Here is a 25,329-nt window from a genome sequence, read left to right as displayed (position 1 = left end):
ATAAAAACATTTTATAGTTATTCCATGAGATATAGCTACACAAGTATGACAATGTTGTTGTTGTTTTGTTTGTTGCCTGGAACCAGTTTTGAAAGCAATCCCCGATGTTTTTAAAGCAATGACCACAGAAGTCCATGGCTTCATTCAAAAAGGGACTGTTTTGAAGGTCAGAACTTGTTTGCATTTTAAGTTCTCATGTTTGTTAAAGAAGAAAGTCAGTCTCTTGACTTCAACATCACGTGTCACATTTTCACTGTCACTATAGTTCCGGTAAAACAAGATTAATTCTTCTGTTCCTTAAAGTGCAAGGGCAGAGCCGTAAATAAGTTATATTTCAATTGGGCCAACTGGGACATTTTTGCTACTTGTGTTTACTATTTCCATTGCAATAATAATTTCCATTTCACAATCAGATGGCATTCCAACCTCTAAACAGGACATGAAATGGCTTTCCCTTTCCAGGGTTTAAGGAAAAGTGCTTGAGAGTGTATAATAGTTTTCTTTCATCCTTTACTCCCCTAATCCAATGCTAACATATTGGATATTTCTTCCTTCCTGAGACTATTCAGAACTTTACCCAGGGGAATATGAGCTCTGGGCTGTAGCAGGAGCCTCCTTGACAGGAGAAAAACTGCTGCAGAAAAAAGTCTCTGTCCAGATCATGAGTCCGCATCCTGCCTTCTCTTGCACACCACAGTCTGAATATATCTAGCTTTGATTTGCTGTTAAGGGATGGGTTCAACACATACATAGCAGGTAGCTTCTGCATCTTGGAAGATTTTAAAGCCTTCTTTTACTTCACAGACCCCTTGGTATTGACTATTTGAGTAAAGAGAGAGGAGAGGCAGGAAGCTTGTAGGAAGGTGATAGAGGATTCCATTCAGAATACCCTGGTCAGTGGACAGAAAACAATGAATACAGATAGGACTCTAGTGATAATCTAGGGGGGCAGCTGTGTCTCTTAGCACAAAATCCCTATATATATATATTTTTTTTTTTTTGAGACATAGTCTCAAGCTGTTACCCTGGGTAGAGTGCTGTGGCGTCACAGCTCACAGCAACCTCAAACTTTTGGGCTTAAGTGATTCTCTTGCCTCAGCCTCCCAAGTAGCTGGGACTATAGGCACCTGCCACAGCGCCCGGCTATTTTTTTATTGCAGTTGTTTTTGTTGTTTTAGCTGGCCCTGGCTGGGATCAAACCCACCACCCTTGGTGTATGTGGTTGGCACCCTACCTACTGAGCTATAGGCACCACCCCAAAATCCCTATGTTTTAATAAAGAGTAGTGTGATTTCTGTTCTCTGTTGTTCTCTTTTTCCTCAGCAAGCTAAGATCTCTAAACATCTATTTATCATATAGGATCTTATTACCAAAATGGTTTTGGAATTTAATTGATTTCTCAATTAAATGAATAGAATCACTTATTTTAGTCTTCTCTGAATGACACTTGAGAAGAAAATTAAAAGTACATGGAAATTGAGCTTAGTGATCTCAGTGACACAATTAAGTATACAACTATAAAACAATTAAATATTCAACATGCTTAACTGAATGTTAGAAACTCATTGTGGTCCCATGTCTATCTTGGCTAGGAATAACAAAGAACTTACAAATAAGTAAAAGATAACTTACAAGCTGTGAGTAAATATCTCCAACTCTCCAATGAGATGCTATTACTAGTAAATATAAACTACACTTTTTTTTACAAACACACTTTATTATTATTATTATTATTATTATGAGACAGAGTCTCACCATGTCACCTTTGGTAGAGTGCTGTGGCCTCATAGCTCACAGCAACCTCAAACTCTTGGGCTTAAGCGATTCTCTTGCCTCAGCCTCCCAAGTAGCTGGGACTACAGGCTCCTGCCACAATGCCTGGCTATTTTTTTGTTGTAGTTGTCATTGTTGTTTAGCAGGCCAGGGCTGTGTTCGAACCCACCAGCTCCAGTATATGTGACTGGCACCCTAACCACTGAGCTATGGGCACCGAGCCTTCATTATTTTTATTTCAGAAAAATTTATTGTTGTACTATATAAAGCATTTTGCAATCTTTCCTCTTTCAATAAAATTAAATTATTTTTAAAAGTTAATTAATATTATAAAAATAAGCTGTGACCTAAAACACATCTTTAATCTTTGAAAAAAATCCTGTGACTCCAGTGCAGAATATAGAGTATAGCACTTATTCACATTTCCATCATTCTTCAAAGAGCCACAAACTTAGGAGGACAAGTTACTTAACATTTTAGTACTAAATACTCCTTATATGAAAAAAATCCTTCCTTTTTGTGACCCAAACCACTAAAAAAACTTACCACAACTTCTTTAAATTATGTTTGTATATTTTACTTACTTACCATCCTTTTATTATCTGAGTGGATAAATACAGAAAGAAAGGAATAAAGAAAGGTAGTTTTTTTTTTTCTTAAATAAGCTCAGTGGTGTCATAAAAAGGCCTAATGTTGTCCTTGTTCTAAAAGAAAAGAGACATAAACTTCTAACTTCATAAAACAAATCATGCGTGAACACTAAAGGTTATTCTTTCCATCACAGCTCTTTTCTCATTATTAAAAATGGTAATTTTTTCAGTTACACAATCACTGGAGTTGTTCAGGTAAAAGGGCATTTACCTTTCAAAATATGCATTAGATCATACAATCTTCCCTCTCTGTTGCTCTGTTATGTCTGCTATATTTAGCAAATAAAGATATAAAACACCAAGCCAAATTTAAAGTTCAGAAAAACAACAAAATGTTTTTAATATCAGTATGCCCTGTACAATATTTGGCATCCTGTAGTTTATTGGGCAACCCTGTCAGTTACCAGATTCTCTCCCTCCTTTTGTTGAGGTATCCTTTACTGCCCTAACCACTCCCTCAATCTGAGCATTCCCACAGCTTCCTCTTATGTCAGGCCTTATTCATCTCATGCTTATCTCACAAACTTGAAGATTGTTTTCCTGTCTCCAGTCTCCTTTGCACATGGTTGCCAGAATACTTTATCATGTCCCTTCCCAGATTAAAACTCTAATGATTCTTTAAGACACATATAATTCCTATGCTATTTAAACTATTCTAAAACATGGAGACGTTTTTAAAAACTTTCAGATTCCTTCCACAAAGCTAGCAATAATTATAAAAGAAGTTGTCAATATGGTTTTCTAATAAATCTTCCAAAACTGACACTGGCCTCCTTAGAAATAATAATGCAAAAATCTCAAAATATTAACAACTGATATCAACATTCCATTAAAAATAATACTCCTTATTGGGTTTTATTTCAGTAATGTAAACATGTAGCAATATTAAGAAATCTACTACTATAATAAGGCAAAACAATACTTAAAGGAGGAATACCACATGATCATTCTTATAGATACATGAAAGGAATATGCCACTCTTTATCACCTAATTGTGACTTTTAAAAATCCTTTTTAAAATTAATAAATATATCTCAAGTTCAAAGCCAGAGTCATTAATGAGATAACAGTGCAGAAGCATTTTCAGCAAAATTAGGACAAGGTAGTAGTGTATTCACTATTATGTTTTAACAGGGTTCTAGAAGTAATAGCCAAATGCAATTAAATATGAGAAAGAAATAAGAGATATAAATATTGGAAAGAGGAAGTGAAATTTATCTTTATTTGTAGACAATATGATTTAATATCTGGAAAAAAATCTGAGGAAAAGAACTAGAAAGCCATTAGAAGCAGCCAATCAGTTTAGTAAGTGGCCAGTTATAGCAGCAGTCCCCAAACTTTTTGGCACAAAGGACTGGTTTCATGGAAGACAGTTTTTCCACTGACTGGGAGTGGGGGAATGGTAGCTTAATATGAGTCTGCAAGCAATTGACTTATTATGGTCTCTGTTCAGTCAAACCTCTCTGCTGATGATAATCGGTATTTGCAGCCATTTCCCAGGGTTTGCTTCACTGTCTCAGCTCCACCTCAGTTCATCAGACATTAGATTCTCATAAGGGACACACAGCCTAGATCCCTCACATGTGCAGTTTACAGTAGTGTTTACCCTACTCTGAGAATCTAATGCCACTGCCCAGCAGACAGGGGGCAGATGCTAACAATAGGGAGTGGCTGTAAATACAGATGAAGCTTTGCTTGGTCACCGCTGCTCACCTCCTGCCATGCAGCCTGGTTCCTGTATAAACAATCTTAGTTTGTACTGGTCTGAGGCCTGGGGGGTTGGGGACTGCAGAGTTATAGGATTAATGTGTAAAATTTAATGGCTTTCCTGTGAGTAAATACCAGCTAGAAGGGCAAGGAGGTTTTATTTCATTCCTGCATTTCCTGAGAAGTCTACTCAAGACTCTGATGCCCAAATATGTGAAAAGCATTAATTTTCTTGGGGATTAAGAGACAATAATGTGTCCTGATGCAATGAGCTGACATCTGGCAGAGGCTCAATGGACTTTATTTCCTTATTTTTGGAGGTTCTGGTTTCACCCTCAACTCTCTGGAATTGGAGTTCAACTCTGATAAGGTCCCAGTAGGATCTGCAGTAATTCTCTAGTGGAACAGGAGTTTCCTTGATGCCTTGTGGATGAATTAACTGGTAAGAGCATGGCTGGGGTTGGGATTCTTTCTTTAGATCTTCACTTCCTTAACAACTCGCTGATGGAAATCCCTAAAAGTGGAGTGGCTGTCCCCAAGTCCTGAAGCAGTGAAAGAATCCAGACAGAATATTGATACATTGGTATCAATATTCGTAGTTTCTGATTCTGTTAGTGGTCTTTAACTTTTTATCATCTTACTATTAACCCTCTTGCGACTTCCCTTCCTATATTGTCCCACACAAACACGTGTGCACAAATACACACGCTCTGATAAAGTTATGAATGACTGGAGGGGTAACACCCTATCTCCACTCTTACCATCTAAAAGCCTTGGAAGTTTCCAGATAGAGAAAAACTGAGTTTGTTTATACAGAATGTTTTCAACTATTTTAAAATGTCCCTAGATAATAACAGACTAATGTGGAATTAATTTCTTCTTCTTTATACTTCACTTCACTTGCTAAACTGCTTTGATATCCTATTTCCTTGTCACTGGGTTGAGTCTTTGAGGCTGGTCTCCAAGCAAATGGGAATGAAAATAGATCTAAACATGCAAGCTCAAAGCTGTAGGCAAAAGGAAAAGCAAAATCAAGTCTAGGAACATTCAGTGAGACTTTCCTTTCAGCAAGATGATAGGGTGGAGATGCCTAAGATGGAGAAGTGAACCCTGTGCTCCTGGATAAAGAGGAAGGACATTACTGAACTCTGCTATCTGGGGCTGGGAACAGGAATCTTCTTGAAGGTTATGAAGATTTTTCAGTGTGGTGATAGGACAGGACCAGCAGAGCACCTGGCACCTGGGCAAACCCTATACCTTTGTCTAATCATCCTTTGTATCTGTAAAGAATTGGTTCCCAGGAATGCCCAGTCCACCACCCTACCAGATACCAAAATCCACAAATGCTCAAGTCCCTGATATAATATGATGTAGTATTTGCATATAACCTTCACATATTCTCTCGTATATTTTGTCATCCCTAGATTACTTACAATATCTAACACAGTATAAATGCCATGTAAATAGCTGTTATACCGTATTTTTTATTTGTATTATTTTTGTTGTCATATTGTTATTTTTTGTTGTTGTTGTTTTCCTGAGTATTTTCAATCCAAGGTTGGCTGAATCCATGAATGCAGAACCCAGGGATATGGAGGGAGGACTGTATTCCCTTTTCCTTGAATCTCTGTCCTAATTTCTTTCCTCCCTAGTCCCTAACCTGAATTTGGATTAGATCCAAATTTAGAGCCCTAGTAAAACTCACTGCCAGATTGGGTCATGGTCCTATTTTCTTATGTGCAGGGTGACTCTGTTTCAAATACTCACTGAAACTATGTAGAGATGTCCAGATTGTTCTTTATCTATAGACGCATAGATAGTAGAAGACCCCCAAAGACTGTTTTGTGGACTGGCCTTTCCTAAGCCATCAGCTCCAATGTCATTCCTGATTAAGGCCCCAGTTTTCCATTGTTTCCTACTTTGTGATCTTGCTCTTAGGGGATTCCATGACACCTGTTCCTGTCTACATTATCCGTCTCTCCACAGATCAAAATATAATCAGAAATTTTAACAATACAAAGGGATGGGAAAAAAGAAGTAGGAGAGGCTAAAGCATCTCTTCCCCAAGAGATAATTAAACAGATATGAATATGAAATGCTTGGGTGAAGGCCAAATACCTGCAGTTCTTTATTCATGGTCATGCTTGTAGAATTTTTTGTGCTTGAAAGTCCATTCTTTGTATGGCTCCCTGGACACTCGCCCCTTCAGACATCCCACTGACCAGAAACATGCATCCAAAAGACTCACAACTGGGAGTGTGTGAAGGTGGACTGGTCAAGAATAGTAAAATAGTAAGAGAATAGGCAACAATAGTCAGAAGCTAGACTTTGAACTGGCCCTCATTCCCTAGGCACATAGACAGACATAGATTAGGCATTAGTGCCTGCAGAATTACTTAAGACAAAATAGGATAAGTGGCATGGATTGGAAGAGGCAATGTTTTCCCCAGTATCCCAGCTAGTTTCAGTCACCCCCACTCAACAGACACATTGAGTATACCAAACTACTCACTTAACTCCAAGACACAAGCTTTAATAACAATCCTTTCTAATTTAGGACTTGTTAAGCTTGTTAGGCATTTCCCACTTCAGTATCCACCCAATGCATCCCAAAGTTCAGTGCCAGCCCTTCTGCAAGCCACTTCCCCTGAAAGTCTTTTTAAAAAATTCTCCTAAACTCCAGAAGATTTTTTAAATGTTTTGATTCATAAGTTTTGGGAAGGTGATCAAGGTATTAAGGTATTTTATTTGGTATTAACAAGTAATAGTCTCAAATTTTAAGATAAAGGAAGTATATAGCATGAAATTATATATTATATCTCTCTTAATCTCAAGAGTTTCTTCTTGATAATTATGACCTTGAGCCACCTAAAAGAAGAAGTGTGATTGGTTAATTAGTGTGTGTTCTAAAACTGAGGTTTTCTGGTTTCCAGAGAATTCTGACATCTTGATACACTCAGTCACAAGGTAAGGAGAGTAATTTAAATGTTCATGCTTTCAAATGTCCATGCTCCTTCCTGTGGCCCACCTTCATCCACCTCCTCCTCTGGGTTGGCTGCTCATAGAAGCTTCTTAATGATGTGATCATTCTAACTCAATTAGCAGGGAATGAAAAGAACAAAGAAAACCTATTTTGCAATTGACTGGTCATTCAAAGCCATCCTACCTTAAAATGTCAGCTAATTAGGAGATGGTAGGAAGGAGAGATTTCGCTTGAGCACTTAGACCTTATTATCAGGACTTGCTGTGATTATTAATATTATATTTCAACAAAATAAACCAAAACATATTATATACCCAATTTTATTGAAGAATAAATTTCTATTGTTCTCATCCCAGCCAATGAAGAGATTCATAATTCCCAAAATCATAGGAAAAATTATTTCCTAAATTAGTATTTCCTCAATTAAGCACTGACAGTTCTCTTTAATTCTTTCTGGTCTTTGAAGCTGTAATAAGCTTTAAGTATATTACCTCTCAGTTTATAAATAAGTAGGGAGATGAAAAAATAAGGTATATTTTAAAAACCGCAGTCAATAGAGACCAATGGCTGCAGATCCTAAAATGCAAAGAAAATAGCTGTTCCATTCTCTGGAAGAAAAGGCATAAGCAAGAGAAAGCAGCATATTTGTTCTCTAGGTTGAAAACTTTAGTTAAAATCTACTGAATGCTTAACTATATGCTAGGCATTTCCCTAAGCATTTTATATCCATCATATCATATATATACCTCACAACTACCCTATAGGAATGGTTGCTTATTATCCTAATTGCTCACACAAAAATATAAATAAAAAAGTTAAGACTTGCTCAAATTCATATAAAGAGCAACAAAACTCTATACCTATAAAGTCTGTCCAAAGGGACCAATCTCACAACTATTATGCACTTCTTAGACAAAAGACCACAAATATTCTAAGGCATCAATAAAGACCAATATTGAAAAAGCATGTGAAGTGACAAAGGGGATGCTAGTGACAAAGAGCTAAACCCAGTCTCTAACAAAAGATTACTAAATTACCTTATAACCAAGCCTTTTTTTTTTTTTTTTTTGAGACTGAGTCTCACTTTGTCACCCTCAGTAGAGTGCTATGGTGTCACAGCTTGCAGCAACCTCTAACTCTTGGGCTTAAGTGATCCTCTTGACTCAGCCTCCCAAGTAACTGGGACTATAGGCGCCTGGCTATTTTTTTAGAGATGAGGTCTCTCTCTGGCTCTGGCTCAGGCTCAGGATGGTGTTGAACTCATGAGCTCAGGCAATCCACCAGCTATGGTCTCCCAGAGTGCTAGGATTAAAGGTGTGAGCCACTGTGCCCAGCCTTATAACCAAGCTTTTTTAAAGGAAGGAAACACACACACACACACATACACACCTAAACAAACACACACACATTTCAAGGGTTTGGATGTAAGGTTTTCTTCTGAAAGTCAAAAAGTTAAAATCCAACCAAAATGGTTGTGAAGATTACACTGCAGGCCACAATCAGAGGACTGTGTATCCAGATTTGACAGCAGAGTATACACATGCCCAACACTCCAGTCAAGGTTGAGTGGGGACTAGCCAGATGAAAGGGAGGAGAGCAGTCTGCTGCCATTGTCCAGGAGAGAGATGGCCTGGGCAAGGTAGACAGGAGTGGCATCCTGGAGGAGTCCACTGGGGATAGACATTTCAGAGGAACATGGATGGTGTCTTAGTCCTCTTCAGGCTGCTGTAACAGAACACTTTACACGGGTAATTTATAAACAATGGATGTTTATTGTGCACAGTCCTGAAGGCTGAGAAGTCCAGGATCAAGATGCCTACAGATTCAGTGTCTGGTGAGGGTTTCCCTGCTTCACAGATGGTATCTTGTTCACATGGCAGAAGAGGGCTGGGGAGCTTGCTCCAACCTCTCCTCCAGGGACCCTAATCCCACTCGCAAGGGTGGAGCCTTCATATGGCACAATCACTTCTCAAAGGCCTCTTCTCTTAATACTATCACGTTGGGTATTAGGTTCCAACATATGAATTTGGGGGCGACACCAACATTCAGACCACCGCAGATGGGATAGGGGTGGGGTAAGGCAGAGAAATGAGTGTGGCCTGGGCAATGGGGTGGATTGCTGGTGCCTTCACTGAGAATGAGAACCCTTAGGGGGAGGAGAGGGAGAAATAGGTTAGAGGAGGAAGTGAAGGAGCTCAAGTTGAGAAAAGTTGGATTATGAGAGCTGATGAGTTATCCAAACAGAGCCCATCTGTGACAGTTGAGCATATGAATCTATTTGGAGCTCAGGTGCAAGGTCTACCCTGGGAGATAAAGATGTGGGTGTGTTAGCCTCCAGGATTCCAAGACTGGCTCAGCTGGCTACAGAAAGCCAGACCACAAAAATGGAGAAGAAAAGTGGGAAACAGAGACAACTGTGAGGCACAGAAAGCAGAGGCCAAATGCTTATCACGTGATGTGGAAAAGAAGGACTTTTGTAACACACCAAAGGCAATATTATTTCTTTCCTTACTATTATGATTACCTGGTTACTGTGGGTCTGTATTTCTGGGGGTGGAGTGGGCTGGGGGTTGTCATCCTTTTATTATCCTTTGAGGGCTCTTGGTGGTCCTCCTCTTTTGAGGAAAATAGTTTATTATTTCTGTTTTTCTTTTTTTCTCTTTCCTACTGTTTATGCAGTTCTGTCTGCCAGAGCCTGCCGAGGAGGACGTCTTAGACATGCACATTATCATGCAACATAATCTAGTGGTGAAGAACGTGGGTTTTGGAGACAGTTCAGACTCTACCTCCGCTAATTTCTAGCTGTATATACACTGGCAAAATTGCTTAACTTCTCCAAATCTGCCTCCTAAACTAATCCTATCTTCAATGACATTTTTGTAAAGATTGAAATGGAAAACACATAGAATGTTTCAACACATTTGTTTATTATTGTTGTTGTTGTCATTATTATTATTATTATTCATGCCCCCAAACTGAAGGCTGCAACCCTAGGACTTTTATGTCAGGCATCAGGAGGAAGAGTGCCTGAGAAGTATACCATCTCTCTGATCTATAACAAACTTTTGACTTTCTAGGTGAGGAGGAAACCACAGGGCTAGTCTGAGACTGATAGGGCAGTTGTAGGTGTTGATTCTGGTACCACAAGGTAAGAGTTCCCTTTTTAAGATATCATCTGATCTATTGTGACATATAATGTGAGATGGTCACATATTCCATCAGTTTGATTTAGGGTTCCAAACTCCTTGATAAGATTTTGATTGTATGATCAGCCAGTGAACCTATTCTGGACTCACCCCTTAAAATAAAACTAAAATAGGTTTTAAAAAAAACATGTTTATGGATTTTCAGAACCCTGTGGGGGCCTTAGATCTAGATAACAAAAAGACATTTCTGCACTTAGTACTCAGGATTTTCATGGTTATCTAATGGTTCAGAAGTACACCCTGTTCTCCTATAAAGCAGAATTCACATTTCAGAGAAACCCACATTTTTCAAAATTCCCTTCTCAAAACATTTGTTTCAATGGGGAAAATGGAATTAAAGTTCAGAGAAATTGAAACTTGCAATAGCAAAGTTATATTTGCTTCATGAATTTCAATAATAAAGATTTTATTCACATTATAAGTGTACAGCTATAAAACATAGACTTCAATGAACAAATTAAGGGCTTGATTCCAGGAAATAATATTTGCTCAGGAGCAATGGCTTTTCTTTTCCTTATCACCTCTAGCTCTATCATTAGCACACAACTTTTTATACATTCTTACCAATTTTTATAACTTTTATCACCCACTTTCAGGATAAACAAAGTTTAAAAGCCATCCAGTCAAGTGGTATATTCTCCAGATTTGTTTTTTTCTTGAGACAGTGTCTCACTTCGTTGCCCTGGGTAGAGTGCCATGGTGTCATGGCTCACAGCACCCTCAAACTCTTGGGCTTAAGAGATCCTTTTGACTCAGCTTCCCAAGTAGCTGGGACTACAGGTGCCTGCCACGACACTCAGCTAGTTTTTCTCTTTTTACTAGAGACGGGGTCTTGCTCTTGCTCTGGCTGGTCTCCTGAGAAGAAGCAATCCACTGTCTCAGCCTCCCAAAGTGCTAGGATTACAGGCATGACTCACTGCACCTGGATGTAGTTTTTTCTTTTTTCAATGCAGATGATAATGGCTCCAGGTTTTGATGACATTATCATCACCCACTCTTTGCATAATGCAAATTAGGCTTTCTAATTGATCAATCATGTTACATCCAACTTAAATTATGAAAACATGGCTGTGAGAGAAACGCTTGTATTGAATAAAAACAGGCCATTAGGGACTTGGGAACCTTTGTTATGTAGACATTTTTATAGACTCTTGCACAGTATCCTATAATGTGCTGTAGTATTTAATTGTCTAACAACATTAGAATGTATAACTTTTAATTGTAAATGAACTTGGTTGGGGACAGGTGAGGGGACTAAATAGAATTATAATACAATTTCTCAATATTTAATTACCCCTACTTAACTGGATATATATTTTTTTAATGAGAAAAGACTTATTCAATGACTTCACACTTTCTGTGGGGTCTTGGTTAATTTATTCATCCTCTTGTGAACTGTTAAGTTGAGCATGACAACTTGCTTGTAAAGACACAAGAATTTTTCCCAGTCAAAAAGAAAATTCCTCTGTTCTGGGAAAGGCTTAATGAAGATGAAGAAACAGGGGCTCCTGAACAGGTATTCTAAAAATGTTTCAAAGATGTGGCACGTCCCAGACAGGACAGCCACGAGATACACCAGGGAGATTGGATCTTTAGCCCTGCAACTCTAGATTTTGATAAAATGATTATTGTTCCCCTAGCACAGAGCAGAAACACCAGCGACATTAAGCCTGAAATAAGTCTGCAATCTGAGACAGTATGTGTCTCAGCAATAACCTACGTGTATCGGTATGTTTTTTCTAATATCCTGGCTCCCAAATTTTGACAACACTTGATAAGTGAGAAAAGCACCAAAATAAAGCTGATTTTTCTCACATGTTAGCAATATGGGAGCTCAAAATTTAAATTCTCTCAAGATTTATTCTACCTCTAAAAACCCAGGGCTACTACCTGGTGGTTAGATTAATGGGTAGCCCAATTATCAGGGTTGCAAGGTCCTTTGCCTTGATGCCCTCCCATCTCTACTCAGCTTACCTGTACAAAATGTTACAAAATATTCTCAATGTGTTTGCCACTTCTTTGTAAAGTCTTGTAACAACATTCAAAAGGAGTCCACTCTTCCTCTTGTGTTAAGATTTCATGGTGGTGATAAGAAAAGGAAGAGGAAGTCTTATACCACTCCCAAGAAAAATAAGCATAAGAGAAAGAAGGCTAAGCTGGCTGTCCTGAAATACCAGAAGGTGGATGAGAATGGCAAAATTAGTCACCTTCATCTAGAGTGTCCTTCAGATGAGTGTGGTGCTGGAGTTTTTACGGCCAGCCACTTTGATAGACATTGTGGCAAATGTTTTCTAACTTACTGCTTCAACAAACCAGAAGACAAGTAATTATATATGAGTTAATAAAAGACATAAACTAAAAAAAAAAAAATTGTAAATAACAGCGCATTTAGCTACAATTTCCCATTTTCCTTGTGTATGACGACTTTGGAGACATCCTATGAAAGCAAATGATGCCTGCCCTTCAAACTTCAGAGGAAAGGTACGTGGCGGTCGATTTTAAGACCTGCCAAAACTTGTTCTAAATGGTCCAGAGCCACACATTCTATGTATAAACTTCCTTCGGTCTTTGTACTAGTCTCTAATCTCATTCCAGGCAAAACACCAGTTTTCACTAGGTGCTAACTTGTGTGTCACACAGTCCCTCGCTGAAATTCATACAGTGAAGGGGGAAATTTGATTCTAGATTAAAGGGAGAAAACTAACCTCTGACCTCTGAGACAACCCCTAGGAGATCAGAGAAGCACACTCTCCTCTTTTCCTTTTGTTTATGGAGAAACTACTCATTTCTTAATAGACAGCATACATGAAAAGACTCCACAGCTAGTAACACTGAAATTAAGCCTCCTGGTGGGGTGTGGGGCACATAGATAGGAAGCACATTTTCATTGTAAAAATCAGATAGGCTAGTTATAGTATTAACAGATATAATAGATGCTGCTGATGCCCTATCCAGATTCCATTTACTGGCCCAGTATGTCCATCCCCTATTTGCTAGGATTGTTGGCTGCTGAAGATTCATAGTTGTGCCCTTGTCAAAGCACTTTGTCCAGGATATCTGAGGAGTTAAAGCTTCTCTCCTCTCACACCTTACCCATACATCCTGGCTTGCAGTCAGTGGATACAAAAGCCTGGCTTCCTTGGCTCAGGTGAGCCCATTCCCTGTCCACAGTTCATGGGCTCAGTATGAAGCTAAACTTCAGCTGAACTACATGCTTGCCTAGTTTCTCCCTCTGTTCTATGCTGCTCCCTTCACTTCTATACAGGTTTCATCTAAGAATATGCCCTCAAGAAACCACTTTCATAAAAATCTCCATTTCAGGTTCTCCTTTTAGGGAACCCCACTTAAGAACCAGGGTACTAATTTATTTCTCATCTCTGTGTCTGTGTTTTCCACTTTCCCTTTCTTAATCAAGCCAAATCTGTACTTCCTTGCCTCAGAGAAAGTTTGTGGGGGGTTTTACCCCAAAACCTTAAGTCCATGGTGAAGAACAGAATTTGGGGAGGGAGGGATTTCCTTCGACCTAAAAAGAAAATCCTCTCAGCCATCACCACTAGAGGGGAGAAAGAAGAGGTCTCTGGGTCCCTTGAGCTGATGAGAACTCTAGCCTGCTCCCCAACAGCCTTGAGAAAAGAGGAGGAATTCAATGTCAATGGTTGTGTGATACCCTTAGGAGATTGGGTCCTGCCCAGGGATCCCAGTCTCACCAAATTTCTATCCCCTCTCTGCCAACCATGGCACACAAGCTGCCTAACTGGCCCAGGGAAAGGCTCACGGAAACCTTTACAATGGGTATCACGGTTACAACAACTATAGAAAAATACCCCCCTTACCTTGGTAATGTTTAATCCCACTTGTCACTACCCACAAATGTCTGCGATAGGATGCCCTGCCATCTTGGAGACGACACAGGGTTGTTTTTAAGAAAATGCCAACATTAAAAAGTCTAATATTTCTTTAATATCTGAGTTAAGTTTCATACCTGCCACATGAAAGGGCAGCAAAAGAAGGAGGTTATGATTATTATATTAGGTTATTATGAAACATTCCATTAATAGGATATTTAGGAAGCATTTTCACTGACTAGTAAAAGTCTTACCCTGCCATGCATCTGAAAAAAATAATTCCAGGACAACATATACAGTGTGATCACAGTAATGTTAAACACACACACCCACATTCATGCATAGAAAGAAAAGACAAGGAGGGTAACTACTGGTTTCTTATTTTTATTCTCTTTCTTACAGTTTTCTGTATTTTCTAAACTTTTTGTAGGCAGGATTAATGCTTTATGAGTAAGCTGGTGTCTTCTTGTTCTGCTTTCCACCGCTGGTCAATTGGCATATGTATTTAGTACCACAAGCCCCAGTTGCCAGTCCAGCTGCCATCAAGCTCAAATTTTGAGCAGGCCCACGCTGCAGCAGGGAAAATGTCTCAGGGCACTCCCTTAGCATGAGTTGAGGTGTGAGCTCGAATCTGCCATTGGGCTGGATCTAGGGACAGGAGTGTCTGGAGGTAGGAGAAGGAGGAGGAAGATGAAGCTTTGGGTTTCTCCACCTTGTGTGTCACCAGCCCACCACTGATGGATGAACTGACAGACACAGACAGACCAAAGCCAGAACCAGACAGTAGCAAACAGGAGACAACTTGAACTTCCTGCTCAGTGGATGCACCAATATCTGAATGTGGGTCCAAATCCCGACCCTTCCCTGTTTAGGGTCCAAATTGTCAAGCCTATCTCTCACTTCACAGTCCCCCCATCACTTTGCTCCCTAATCACCACTTCCTCCCTTCCACTTTTACAAGTCACTGACACCAACTATTCATGCTGCTGACATTGTCCTGCCTTTTATGAGGCACAAAAGGAGAAAGGCTGGGCTCTGGTGTCCTCAAGAGGAAACAGAAGCTGCTTCCAAATTTAAAAATCATGTTGCTACCCTCCACCCCTACTCCAAGAATCTCCAAAGACACCCACTCACACCGACATACAGAGATCAGGATCAGTTTCCTCCTTTTCTTCTTCCTTCTTCCTGGCCACAGTCACTGCTGCTGCTAAGGAAATAGGAAGCTGATACCTGAGCAGGAGCCACTATCTGGACAAAGACTGGTCATGTGACACCACGTCACTGGTGACTTGAGGTCCCAAACTTCCCCTCCCATTATTAGCAAAGCAGAAGGTGACTTTCCCCTTTTTCCTGGCCTTCTCTCCTACTGCCCTCACGACACAGAGGACTGTCACTTTTGCTCATTTTAGTCCTTGTACATGATATGTAAGTGTTGCCTTTCTCTGATTACTAGAAGAGACAGGATCTTCTCCTTGGCAACTAGAAAATTTTACTTCTCTCTCTGGGGAATGGTCCCATCCTCTTCTGTGCTCCCTCCACCTCTTTTCTTTGTAAACACTAATATTCATCTCAGCAGTCCTGAAAATACCTAGAATGGGGAAGTGAGGAGTGTCAGGAAAGGAAGCAGAAAGTAGAAATGGATTCTGTTACACAATAATGCATGTATCATAAACAATAATTCTCACTGCATAATGAGTTTTGTGTATCGTTCAAAGAAACTTACTGTCTTCTGCATCTTATCACATGAAAACACCCTGATTTAGTTAATCACTTATCTGAGAGTTTAAAGCCCAATAATATACCATAATCAACTAGGCTTTATTTCTGGAGTGCAAGGGTAATTCAACATTGGAAACCCATTCATTCATTTCTTCGTTTATTCAACACTTGTACTTAGCATCTAATATATGCCATGAATTTTTGTCAATGCTGTGGTTACAGCAGTGAACCTCATGACCCTTACATTCTAGGCAAAGAGACAAGCAATTAAATGAGTTGAACCTAGAAAGGGGGACCAGGGAAGGACTCACTAGAAAGGTGATCCTTGAGTGAAGAGCTAAATTCAGTGAGGGATCTAAGTATGGTGATTGATGTTTGGGGGAAGAACATCCCAGGGAAGAGGACAAGCAAATGTTCCTCTGTGAAGGGAATGTTCCCAGTATGTTCCAGCAACATCAAGGAAGCCAGAATGACTGGAGCAGAGTGCAATAGATGAGGCAAGAAATTAATAAGGCTAAATAGGGTAGGGCTTTGTCAGTTGCAAGGACATTTGTATTTACTCTAAACAACACAGGCAGTGGGTGGGACATTGAACAAGGAGCATTTGAACAAGAGGCACGTGTCTTAAGAATAGACTGTAAGGACACAATAGTGATAAGGAGACTAGTCTATCCACATCATTCATGACAACAGCAAACTGAAGGAGAAAAGAAACCTTACAATCAAAGCATTTGATAAAATAAGTCAGCTATTCCTAATTTTTTCAAAGCCATCAATAAAATGGGAATAGGAGGAAACTTCATTTATGTAGCAGAGAATTGTATGTAATTTAATGAGTCATTCTTGGATAAATCAAATTAGATATATATGAAAATATCCTTAATCTGATGAAAAATGTATTCGAAGTTCTTATCTGGAAAATTTGTCATTCCACTCCCTGTGGGCTACCAAGACCACAAAACTTGCAACTTGCCTCCATTTACTCATAGTATTTCTTTGTACTATGTGTGGTGGGGGGGAGATTCCAGTAAACATAAGTGACAGTAACCTTGAAAAAAAGAGAAATTATCTGAAACAGCGAAATTACACCACATGATAAAACAAATGAGGCATTTCCATTGACTTCAAGAACAAGATCAGAAGGCCCTCAAGGATATCAATTTAATATATGCAGAAAAGGAAAAGGGGGCATATATATTGCAAAGGAAGAAATGAAAAATCATCATTTACAAATAATTATGTACAATCTATACCTAGGAAAGCCAAGGTCATTACCTAAAAACTATTAGAATTAATGACACAGATTCTAAGTATTGGCAGATGCAAAGTAAATACACAAAATGAAACATTTTATTTAAAACAAAATTTTCTATCAGAAAAGAAATAGTCTATCAGCCACAAATACTATGAAATACTTAACAATATAAATTATTTAGTTGAAGAAATGCAAAAAATGTGATTAACAAACATAAAAATAGAATGGAGCAAAATAGAGTGTATCTACCACATTGCCTGGAGGGATCTCAATTGAAGGTGTCAGTGTTCCTCAAATTACTCTGCAGATTTCCTGCAGCTACATTACAAATCCTAGTGGCTTTTTTTGTTATTGTTGCTCAATTTGGAACCTTATTAATATGCATAAAGACACTAATACGTGCATGAAAGAAAGTTGGAAATAGCAGTGGCAGGGAGTGGGAAACATAGAACAGGGTTCTTTCCCTGCATACTTTATACGTTCCCTTATTTTTTTAATATTTTTAACTATATATATAGTTATTTTATTGCCAGAACAAATATATATATATTTGAATATTTTTAACTATATATATATACATATATATATATATAGTTATTTTATTGCCAGAACAAAAGAAAATGATTCCAAATCTGGATATATATATATATATATGGCATTGTATTTGTTCTTAATATTTGGGGAAGGGATCACAGACCCCTTGAGAAACTGATGAATTCAGTGACCTCTATTTCTGAAAACAATGCATTTAACCACACGTGCAATCAAAAACAAAGCTTTTCAGGTGAATACAATTTCAGGTGGACCACAGAGTTGGTCAGATGAGAATACCTACTCTGGCTCAATCAGTGTGGTCAGTGGGGATCATTCCTTCAGTCTGGGCATTTGGCTGAGGGGTGGACTGTCAGGAAGTAACCTTGCAGCAAGGCTACTCTTCCTAGGTGCCCTCAAGGTCAAGAGGTGAGAGTCCCAGGAGGATGCACTTGGAAGACCAAGTGGTATGTGGTAGTAGCAGATGGTATTAGGAGCAATGTTGACTGGGCACCATGAATAAGAACAGACAGCAGGCTGGGAGCTTCACCCAGCAATCACTTTTTCCAGCTTCTTAGAAATCCTCAACGGCAGGGTCAGCAATCCTTTTCACCAATCCATGGGTTACCCCTGGGAATTTGAGGGAGGGAAGGATAATGCCAAAGGCATTTATCCAGGTCTCTGCCTTGGTCACCTGTCCAAATATATCTGGGGAGTGACCATATGAGTTGGGTGCCTGAAGGCAGGGGATGAGAGGCTCTGGAATATGTTGGGGAAGAGTGCTTTCCCCCACCCTCTTGACATGGCAGGGAGGATCTGACCACCCTGCACCCTTCACATTCTTAGTTTCCTTGGCCTCACAGAGCTTCCTTTTCTCCACACCTGAATCACTAGACTGGAACCTAATCCAGGGACAGGTGTTCAAAACTGTCATAGTTACAGCCATCAAATTAAAGGAGGTTCACAAAGCAGTCAGCAATGGTTTGGAAATGCTAAATAAATGTTTTCTCTAACAGAACAAGACAGGATCATGTATTTATCCAACTTAACAGCTGCCCCTGAAAAAGTATGATATTACTTGTCCAAACTAAATAAAATTGGCAACTGAACATATGGAAATATACTTACCTTGTTGAGAAAAATCCTATTTTTAGATGTTCAAGTAGCTTAGCATGTTCTGAAAACTATTCCCTATGTAACCAATAAAATCCATGTTCTGTGTGGTAAAAATTAACCAAAATTAATCATGCATCCCAATGAAAGTGGATTGTCTTTTTTTTTTTTTCTTTACTTTTGACAAACTTGCTCACCCTTTTTGGTTGCTGTTTTCCACACTGAATTCTTATGTTATTGGATTTTCTTACTATAAACAGTGTTGATCATTTTTAAAAATAAAACTGAGGAATATTCCAGAAGTACAGGCCCTGTCCCACTCCTTGTCTTTTTTCTGACACTCCATCCCTTACCTACAATGGAGCAAGGAAAATGAGGGTGTGGGGACTTGAGGTCGGGGAATTGCAGGTGGAGGGAGGGAAGAGTGTACAACAGCCCAGGAAAGGATGAGACAATTAATTCCCCCCCCAAAAAAAAGAGGAGAAAACTGTCAATAGCCCTCCTCAAAGATACAGCCCATCCCGGTAACCACAGAAAGGAAAATTCCAATAGCTGCGAGATGGGGCTGCATTTGGCCTCCAGGACTACAAAGACAAAAAAATGAGTGACAGGACCTGATGTAGTGGGGTGAGGTAGGAGTGGGGATAAAGGAGGGAGCTCGTATTCTTGATGGGAGTGGAAATTCGGGACCCAAGCTTACTGGTGATGCAGCCCTCACGTGACCAGGAGCTGACGTGGGCAAAGGCACTTAAAGCTCTGACCGCAGTTCTGCGTCCTCCTCTGGGTACCAACTCTATCGCGCTGCGCACTGCCCTGCGTTTAACCCAAGGGAGAAAGAAAAGGAGGAGGAGGAGCAGGAGGAGGAGGAGCAGGAGGAGGAGGACAAAATAAAACCCAGATCCGGGCAGGTGGGTGCGAGGGTGGGCACGACCTGGGCCCCCTGCATAGCGGTACCCTAGGGATGAGGGCGTCCGAGGCCTTGGGCACCTCCGCCTCGCCAGCTCCTGGTCGGCTTTCCAGACTCAAGGCACTCAGACACAGCTCATATTGGTGGGCGGTGGGGAGGGGGCAATGGGGGAACGAAAAGGCTGATAGATTTTACTAAGAATCCGCATATTTCCTCTTGCAGCCAGTGTTTTCTGGTTTTATTTTTGACAGTCAGGCCCCGCACCCCACATCCCGTCTTGCATTGAGAGGAGGAGAGAAGAGAAATAAACGTGGCAGTGCAAATAAGGGCCAGCCGGGAGGCTGGCAAAAGGTGACCTGGGGGGGAACACAATTTGGAAACAATCTGGACTGTTCAATCCCACCCTCACTTTGCAGACATCTCCCACTACTCTCACCCCCGCAACTTCCCTTCCCCCGGCCCGCCCCCTGTCCATTGAAGGTACTGGAAAATGGGTGTGCCAACCACTGTTGGAGAGACAGAAGGTCTGATGTTGTCTGGGCTTCGCAGGAGGGGGGACCCTGAAAGAATCTAGTATTAAACCACTAACTCCCAGACGGCTTTCCAGATACCTCTGGCCCACACAACTGTTCACCTCCCGCCCCCCAGTCTTTTCAGTCCTAGAAAAGGAGTTCTGGTATGCAGGAGGGAGAAATGGCGGTTATCAGGGAATTTGGGTGGGGGGGTAGAAGGCAGAGCCCGGAGCGGAGATACCATGGAAAATAACGACCCTGACATCAACCAAAAAGGCAGACGATGAGGCTCCTTTTCTGCGGACTACTGCAGGCTAATGCTGGCCTGGGGGATGGGGACTGAAGGATGAGTGCTCCTAGGAGGGGGACACTAAATTGTTTGTCAGGAATCTCTCGGGCTGCTTCCCACCCAGCTTTCGCCGCACTCTCGCCCCGCCCCCTCCCACTTCGGTGCATGCGAAGGGGTGTGGCGGTGTGTCCGGGAGAAATGGCTGACGGGGCGGGGCAAAAAGGAAGGAGGGGTTGAATAGGGAGCCTGCGCAGGACTGGGGATGGGGTGGGAAGGGAGGGGTGAGAAGAGTTGAGGGAACTGAGAAGTAGAATTGGTTGACATTATGGTCTTCAGAATACTAAAAGGCAATGACTGTGACTCTTGTCCTGGGTACTGATCCATCCACCAGGTTCTCAGTCTCCACGGTCTGCAGTCTACACTTATGCTCTTCAGTCTGTCTTTAGGATGAAGCTCTAAAGTGAAGGAAAGAGAAGCAGCTCTGAATCCTCGGAGGTCAGTGTTGGGGGGTGGGAATTGTCTGGGAACCACTGGTGTGGGTGTGGCTGAAACCAGAGCTGAGTGCGGGACCAGAGGTTCTTCCTCCTGCATCTTCTCTGGGTTTAAAAGACACCCTTGCTCCGGGCCCTTGCTTGGTGGTACAGAGAAAGGGGCGTGGCATCCATCTTCTTAGTTAATAGTTGGAAAAGGAGGAGCCTTGAGAAAAGGAAACTTTTGACCCAAAAAGAGTTCAAATCAGGAAAGAAATGGCAGTTCATCCACCAAAGACTCAAAAATGTCCTTTCTATGATCTGTCCACAGGTTTGTCTGCCTTTGGGGCTTTGTTCAAGTACAGGAAAAGAGAAAACTGCTCCTGATCCCAGGAGATTGGTATGTGCATCCAATGATGTAGTGACCTTGGAGTGGAGGTTAGGGCATCAAAGCAGAACCTGAGATCACCACTGTTTTTCCTGCTTTCCATCTACTTTTCCTATGTCTCTACTGCCTGTCATTCCCCCACCACCGACTTAGTGCTGGGAAGTTGGGGACTTAGGTGAAGGAAAAGGTGTTGGCATTGGTAAGGCAGGTTAAGGGAGAAGGTACTGAAAATGTTGTTAACCAACTAAGCCTTTGAATCAGCAAACTGCAGGCCTCAGCACCTGTATCTGGATGCTAGCCTGCCCACCGAGTGGTGTGTTTCCAAACTCTCCTTTTAGGAGCCCTGGTTAGACACGAAAGATGTGAGCCAGAGCCCTTAGATTCAATTTTATCCTTTAACCCTAGGTCCTGCTTGGCTTGCAGCCTCTTGCATAACTTGCAAGCCTGGCCTGAATAACCTTGCCCAGAAAAGCACACATCCACTTGGGCAAGCCAGTTCTACACCCTGGATCAGAAAATCACCCCATCTGTACCATGAGCCGAGTTCGGGATGCTGGCTGCGTAGCGGCGGGGATAGTGATTGGAGCTGGTGCCTGGTACTGTGTCTACAAATACACCAGGGGAAGAGACCAGACAAAGAAGAGAATGGTCAAGTCCAAGAACCGGGCTATGACTGGGACTGGAGTCAGGGCTAGAGCAGGGCTAAGGGCCGGATTCACAATTGACCTTGGGCCAGGATTCAGTCCCCCAAACCCTGTCCAGGCTGGGAGAGAGAACAGGGGCCAGGAAGAAGCTTTTGCTCTGGACGTGGCTGGAGCTGAAGCATTGGCCCCAGCTGTAACCAGTGCTGAGGCTCAGAGTGGGGCAGGAAGTCAGGCCCAGGAGGCAGATGTCTCCAGGGTTGGCCCTAAGGCTGAATCAGAAGTCAGGGATGCAGTGGCTTCTGCAATTGCACCACCTTCTGGCGTGGCAGAGGCTCCCACAGCTGCAGAGGCCCCTGCAATGGCAGGGACTCCCAAAGTGGCAGAAGCCCCCAGCACAGCAGAGGCTCCTGGGGCAGCAGTGCCTACTAAGGGGGCAGCACCCACTGAGACAGCTGAGGCTCCCAGGGTGGCAGTGCCTACTGAGGTGGCAGGGGCTCCGGGAGTGCCAGCACCTTCTGAAGCAGCTGAGCCTCCCATGCCCACAACACCTACTGGGGCAGCTGTACCTATTAGGGCAGCAACACCTACTGTGGCAGCAGCACCTATTAAGGCACCTGCACCTACTGTGACAGCAGCACCTACTAAGGCACCTGCACCTACTGTGGCAGCAGCACCTACTGGGGCACCTGCACCTACTAGGGTAGCAGCACCTACTGGGGCACCTGCACCTACTAGGGCAGCAGCACCTACTGGGGCACCTGCACCTACTAGGGTAGCAGCACCTACTGGGGCACCTGCACCTACTAGGGTAGCAGCACCTACTGGGGCACCTGCACCTACTAGAGTAGCAGCACTTACTGGGGTACCCGCACCTACTAGGGTAGCAGCACCTACTGGAGTACCTGCATCTACTGGGGCAGCTGCACCAACTGGGTTAGCAGCACCTACTGGGGCAGCTGCACTGACTGGGGCTGCAGAGGCTCCTGGGACTTCAGGGTCCCCTAGGACAGTGGCAGTTCCTGGAGCAGCAGCTGCCAAGAAAGCAACCCCTGGGGCTCATACTGGAGCCATACCGAAGGCTGGGGCAGCAGCTGGAGCTGTACCCAAAGGTGCAGCCAAAGGTGGAACCAGGTCCCGGAATGGGGGAAAGGGCAAGGGCAAGAAAAGCAAGGTGGAAGTAGATGAATTGGGAATGGGCTTCCGCCCTGGAGATGGAGCTGCAGCAGCTGCTGCAGCCTCTGCTAATGGGGGACAAGCCTTCCTGGCAGAAGTCCCTGACTCTGAGGAAGGGGAGTCTGGATGGACTGACACAGAGTCGGATTCAGACTCTGAGCCTGAGACCCAGCGTAGAGGGAGGGGTAAACGACCTGTTCCCATGCAGAAGCGCCCCTTTCCTTATGAAATTGATGAGATTCTGGGTGTTCGAGATCTCAGGAAAGTCCTTGCCTTGCTTCAGAAATCAGATGATCCTTTCATCCAACAGGTAGCTTTACTCACCCTGAGCAACAATGCCAATTATTCCTGTAACCAAGAGACAATTCGCAAATTGGGAGGCCTCCCAATTATTGCAAACATGATCAATAAAACTGATCCTCATATTAAGGAAAAAGCCTTAATGGCCATGAATAACCTGAGTGAGAATTATGAAAATCAGGGCCGGCTTCAGATATACATGAACAAAGTGATGGATGATATTATGGCATCTAACCTGAACTCAGCAGTACAGGTAGTTGGACTGAAATTTTTAACAAACATGACTATTACTAATGACTACCAGCACCTGCTTGTCAATTCCATTGCAAATTTCTTCCGTTTGCTATCTCAGGGAGGTGGAAAAATCAAGGTTGAGATATTGAAAATACTTTCGAATTTTGCTGAAAATCCAGATATGCTCAAAAAACTTCTCAGTACCCAAGTGCCAGCATCATTTAGTTCCCTCTATAATTCTTATGTAGAATCAGAAATTCTTATTAATGCCCTTACTCTGTTTGAGATCATCTATGACAATCTCAGAGCAGAAGTGTTCAACTACAGAGAATTCAATAAAGGTTCCCTTTTCTACTTATGCACTACATCTGGAGTGTGCGTTAAGAAAATTCGAGCCTTAGCAAATCACCATGACCTCTTGGTGAAAGTGAAAGTTATAAAACTAGTGAACAAATTCTGACTGGCTATGTGCTTTCAAAAGAATTGAAGAAATGTCTTGGTTTTGCAGTCTGGAAGCATTGAAAATTGGAAGTTACTACTTTTCCCCTTGCTCATATAGTAAAGGGATCCTTTCAGCTGCCAGTTTTGAATAGTGTATCATCCAAAGTGATGTTATCTGTGACAGTCACCTGCTTTAAGCTGAACCATTTTATGAATACCAAATAAATAGTCCTCTTGTACTGAAAACACATTTGTGACTTTAGTTGTGCTACTTGGATGGAAATATTTTTACTGATTCCTCTGTGATTTGACAGTGAACCTGTCCATAATGAATGGCCTACTCTTCTATTATTTGTTTCCACTTGAATTTATCCACCAAAGATTTTATTTGTATATCATCAATAAAGTTGTTTCAACTGACAAAAAAATTGTTTTAATGCTTGAATTTAAAATCTAGCTGGAGAGATAAGATACGCAAATACAAAAGGATTACTAACAGTATGCTGGCATGTGCTCATTGTCAAATATATGCTATCTGGTTAAACGAAGCAGATATTGCTGAGAAAGCGTCAAACTTAAGGGCACATTTAAGCTGAGCCCTAAAAGACAGTGTAGAAGGGCATTCCAAGAGGGAAAACTGGTTTGAAAAGGCATGGAGGTGAAAAATCTGCTCCTGTGATAGGAAAGGCATGTTTCAAGTACGTGATATATTGTTATCAACTGTATTTACCATGCTGTACAATACATCTCTTAGTTTTGAACAGTTGTATAGTATTTTACAACAAAGAAAATCTGCTTTGGAAAGGCATGGAGGTGAAAAATCTGCTCCTGTGATAGGAAAGAAACCAGTTGTCCTGGAATAGAAACCATGGGGTAGGAGTGATGAGAGAGAAAGGTGAAAATTCAGGGTGAGGAAACTTTGAGGAAGATACTGAATGCCAAGCTGAGATAGTGAGACATTATCCCATCATATTTTGGGAGTCCTTGGACATTTTTGACAACAGGAAATATAATCTGGTAGAAATATGCAAGATGTATTGGAGTTGGGGTGGGGCCAGGGTTGGAGACTGGAAACGAGGACACTTGTTAAAAAGTTAGACTAAATCAAGCATGAGAAGATGTGGGATGAAAATGGACTGATGAGGAAAGGAGCTGTTATGGTATGATAGTAATAAGAGACTCTTACAAA

The 25,329-nt window shown here is 41.6% G+C and overlaps 1 protein-coding gene across 3 annotated transcripts; it reads left to right on the top strand.

The window, feature by feature from the left end:
• The first annotated feature begins 19,551 nt into the window (after positions 1-19,551).
• On the top strand, positions 19,552-24,568 carry ARMCX2 (armadillo repeat containing X-linked 2). 3 transcript variants are annotated; one of them, XM_053580762.1, is made up of 5 exons: positions 19,552-19,690; positions 19,945-20,040; positions 20,882-20,985; positions 21,292-21,360; positions 21,754-24,568. In XM_053580762.1, the coding sequence occupies exon 5, from the start codon at positions 21,883-21,885 to the stop codon at positions 24,157-24,159; it is 2,277 nt and encodes a 758-aa protein (XP_053436737.1). In that variant the 5' UTR covers positions 19,552-19,690; positions 19,945-20,040; positions 20,882-20,985; positions 21,292-21,360; positions 21,754-21,882; the 3' UTR covers positions 24,160-24,568. The 3 variants fall into 3 exon arrangements, with proteins under 3 accessions (XP_053436737.1, XP_053436735.1, XP_053436736.1); XM_053580760.1 differs by having other exon boundaries at positions 19,558-19,690; positions 19,941-20,040; XM_053580761.1 differs by having other exon boundaries at positions 19,579-19,690; positions 19,912-20,040.
• Positions 24,569-25,329: the final 761 nt, after the last annotated feature.

This window comes from Nycticebus coucang, chromosome X (assembly GCF_027406575.1).
Source record: "Nycticebus coucang isolate mNycCou1 chromosome X, mNycCou1.pri, whole genome shotgun sequence".
NCBI lineage: Eukaryota > Metazoa > Chordata > Mammalia > Primates > Lorisidae > Nycticebus > Nycticebus coucang.
Note: the sequence above shows the minus strand (reverse complement) of the source record. Positions and strands in the feature narration are given on the sequence as shown.

Coding starts and splice junctions, on each gene's coding strand:
- ARMCX2 (XM_053580762.1), top strand. CDS start 21,883: ATGAGCCGAGTTCGGGATGCTGGCTGCGTAGCGGCGGGGATAGTGATT.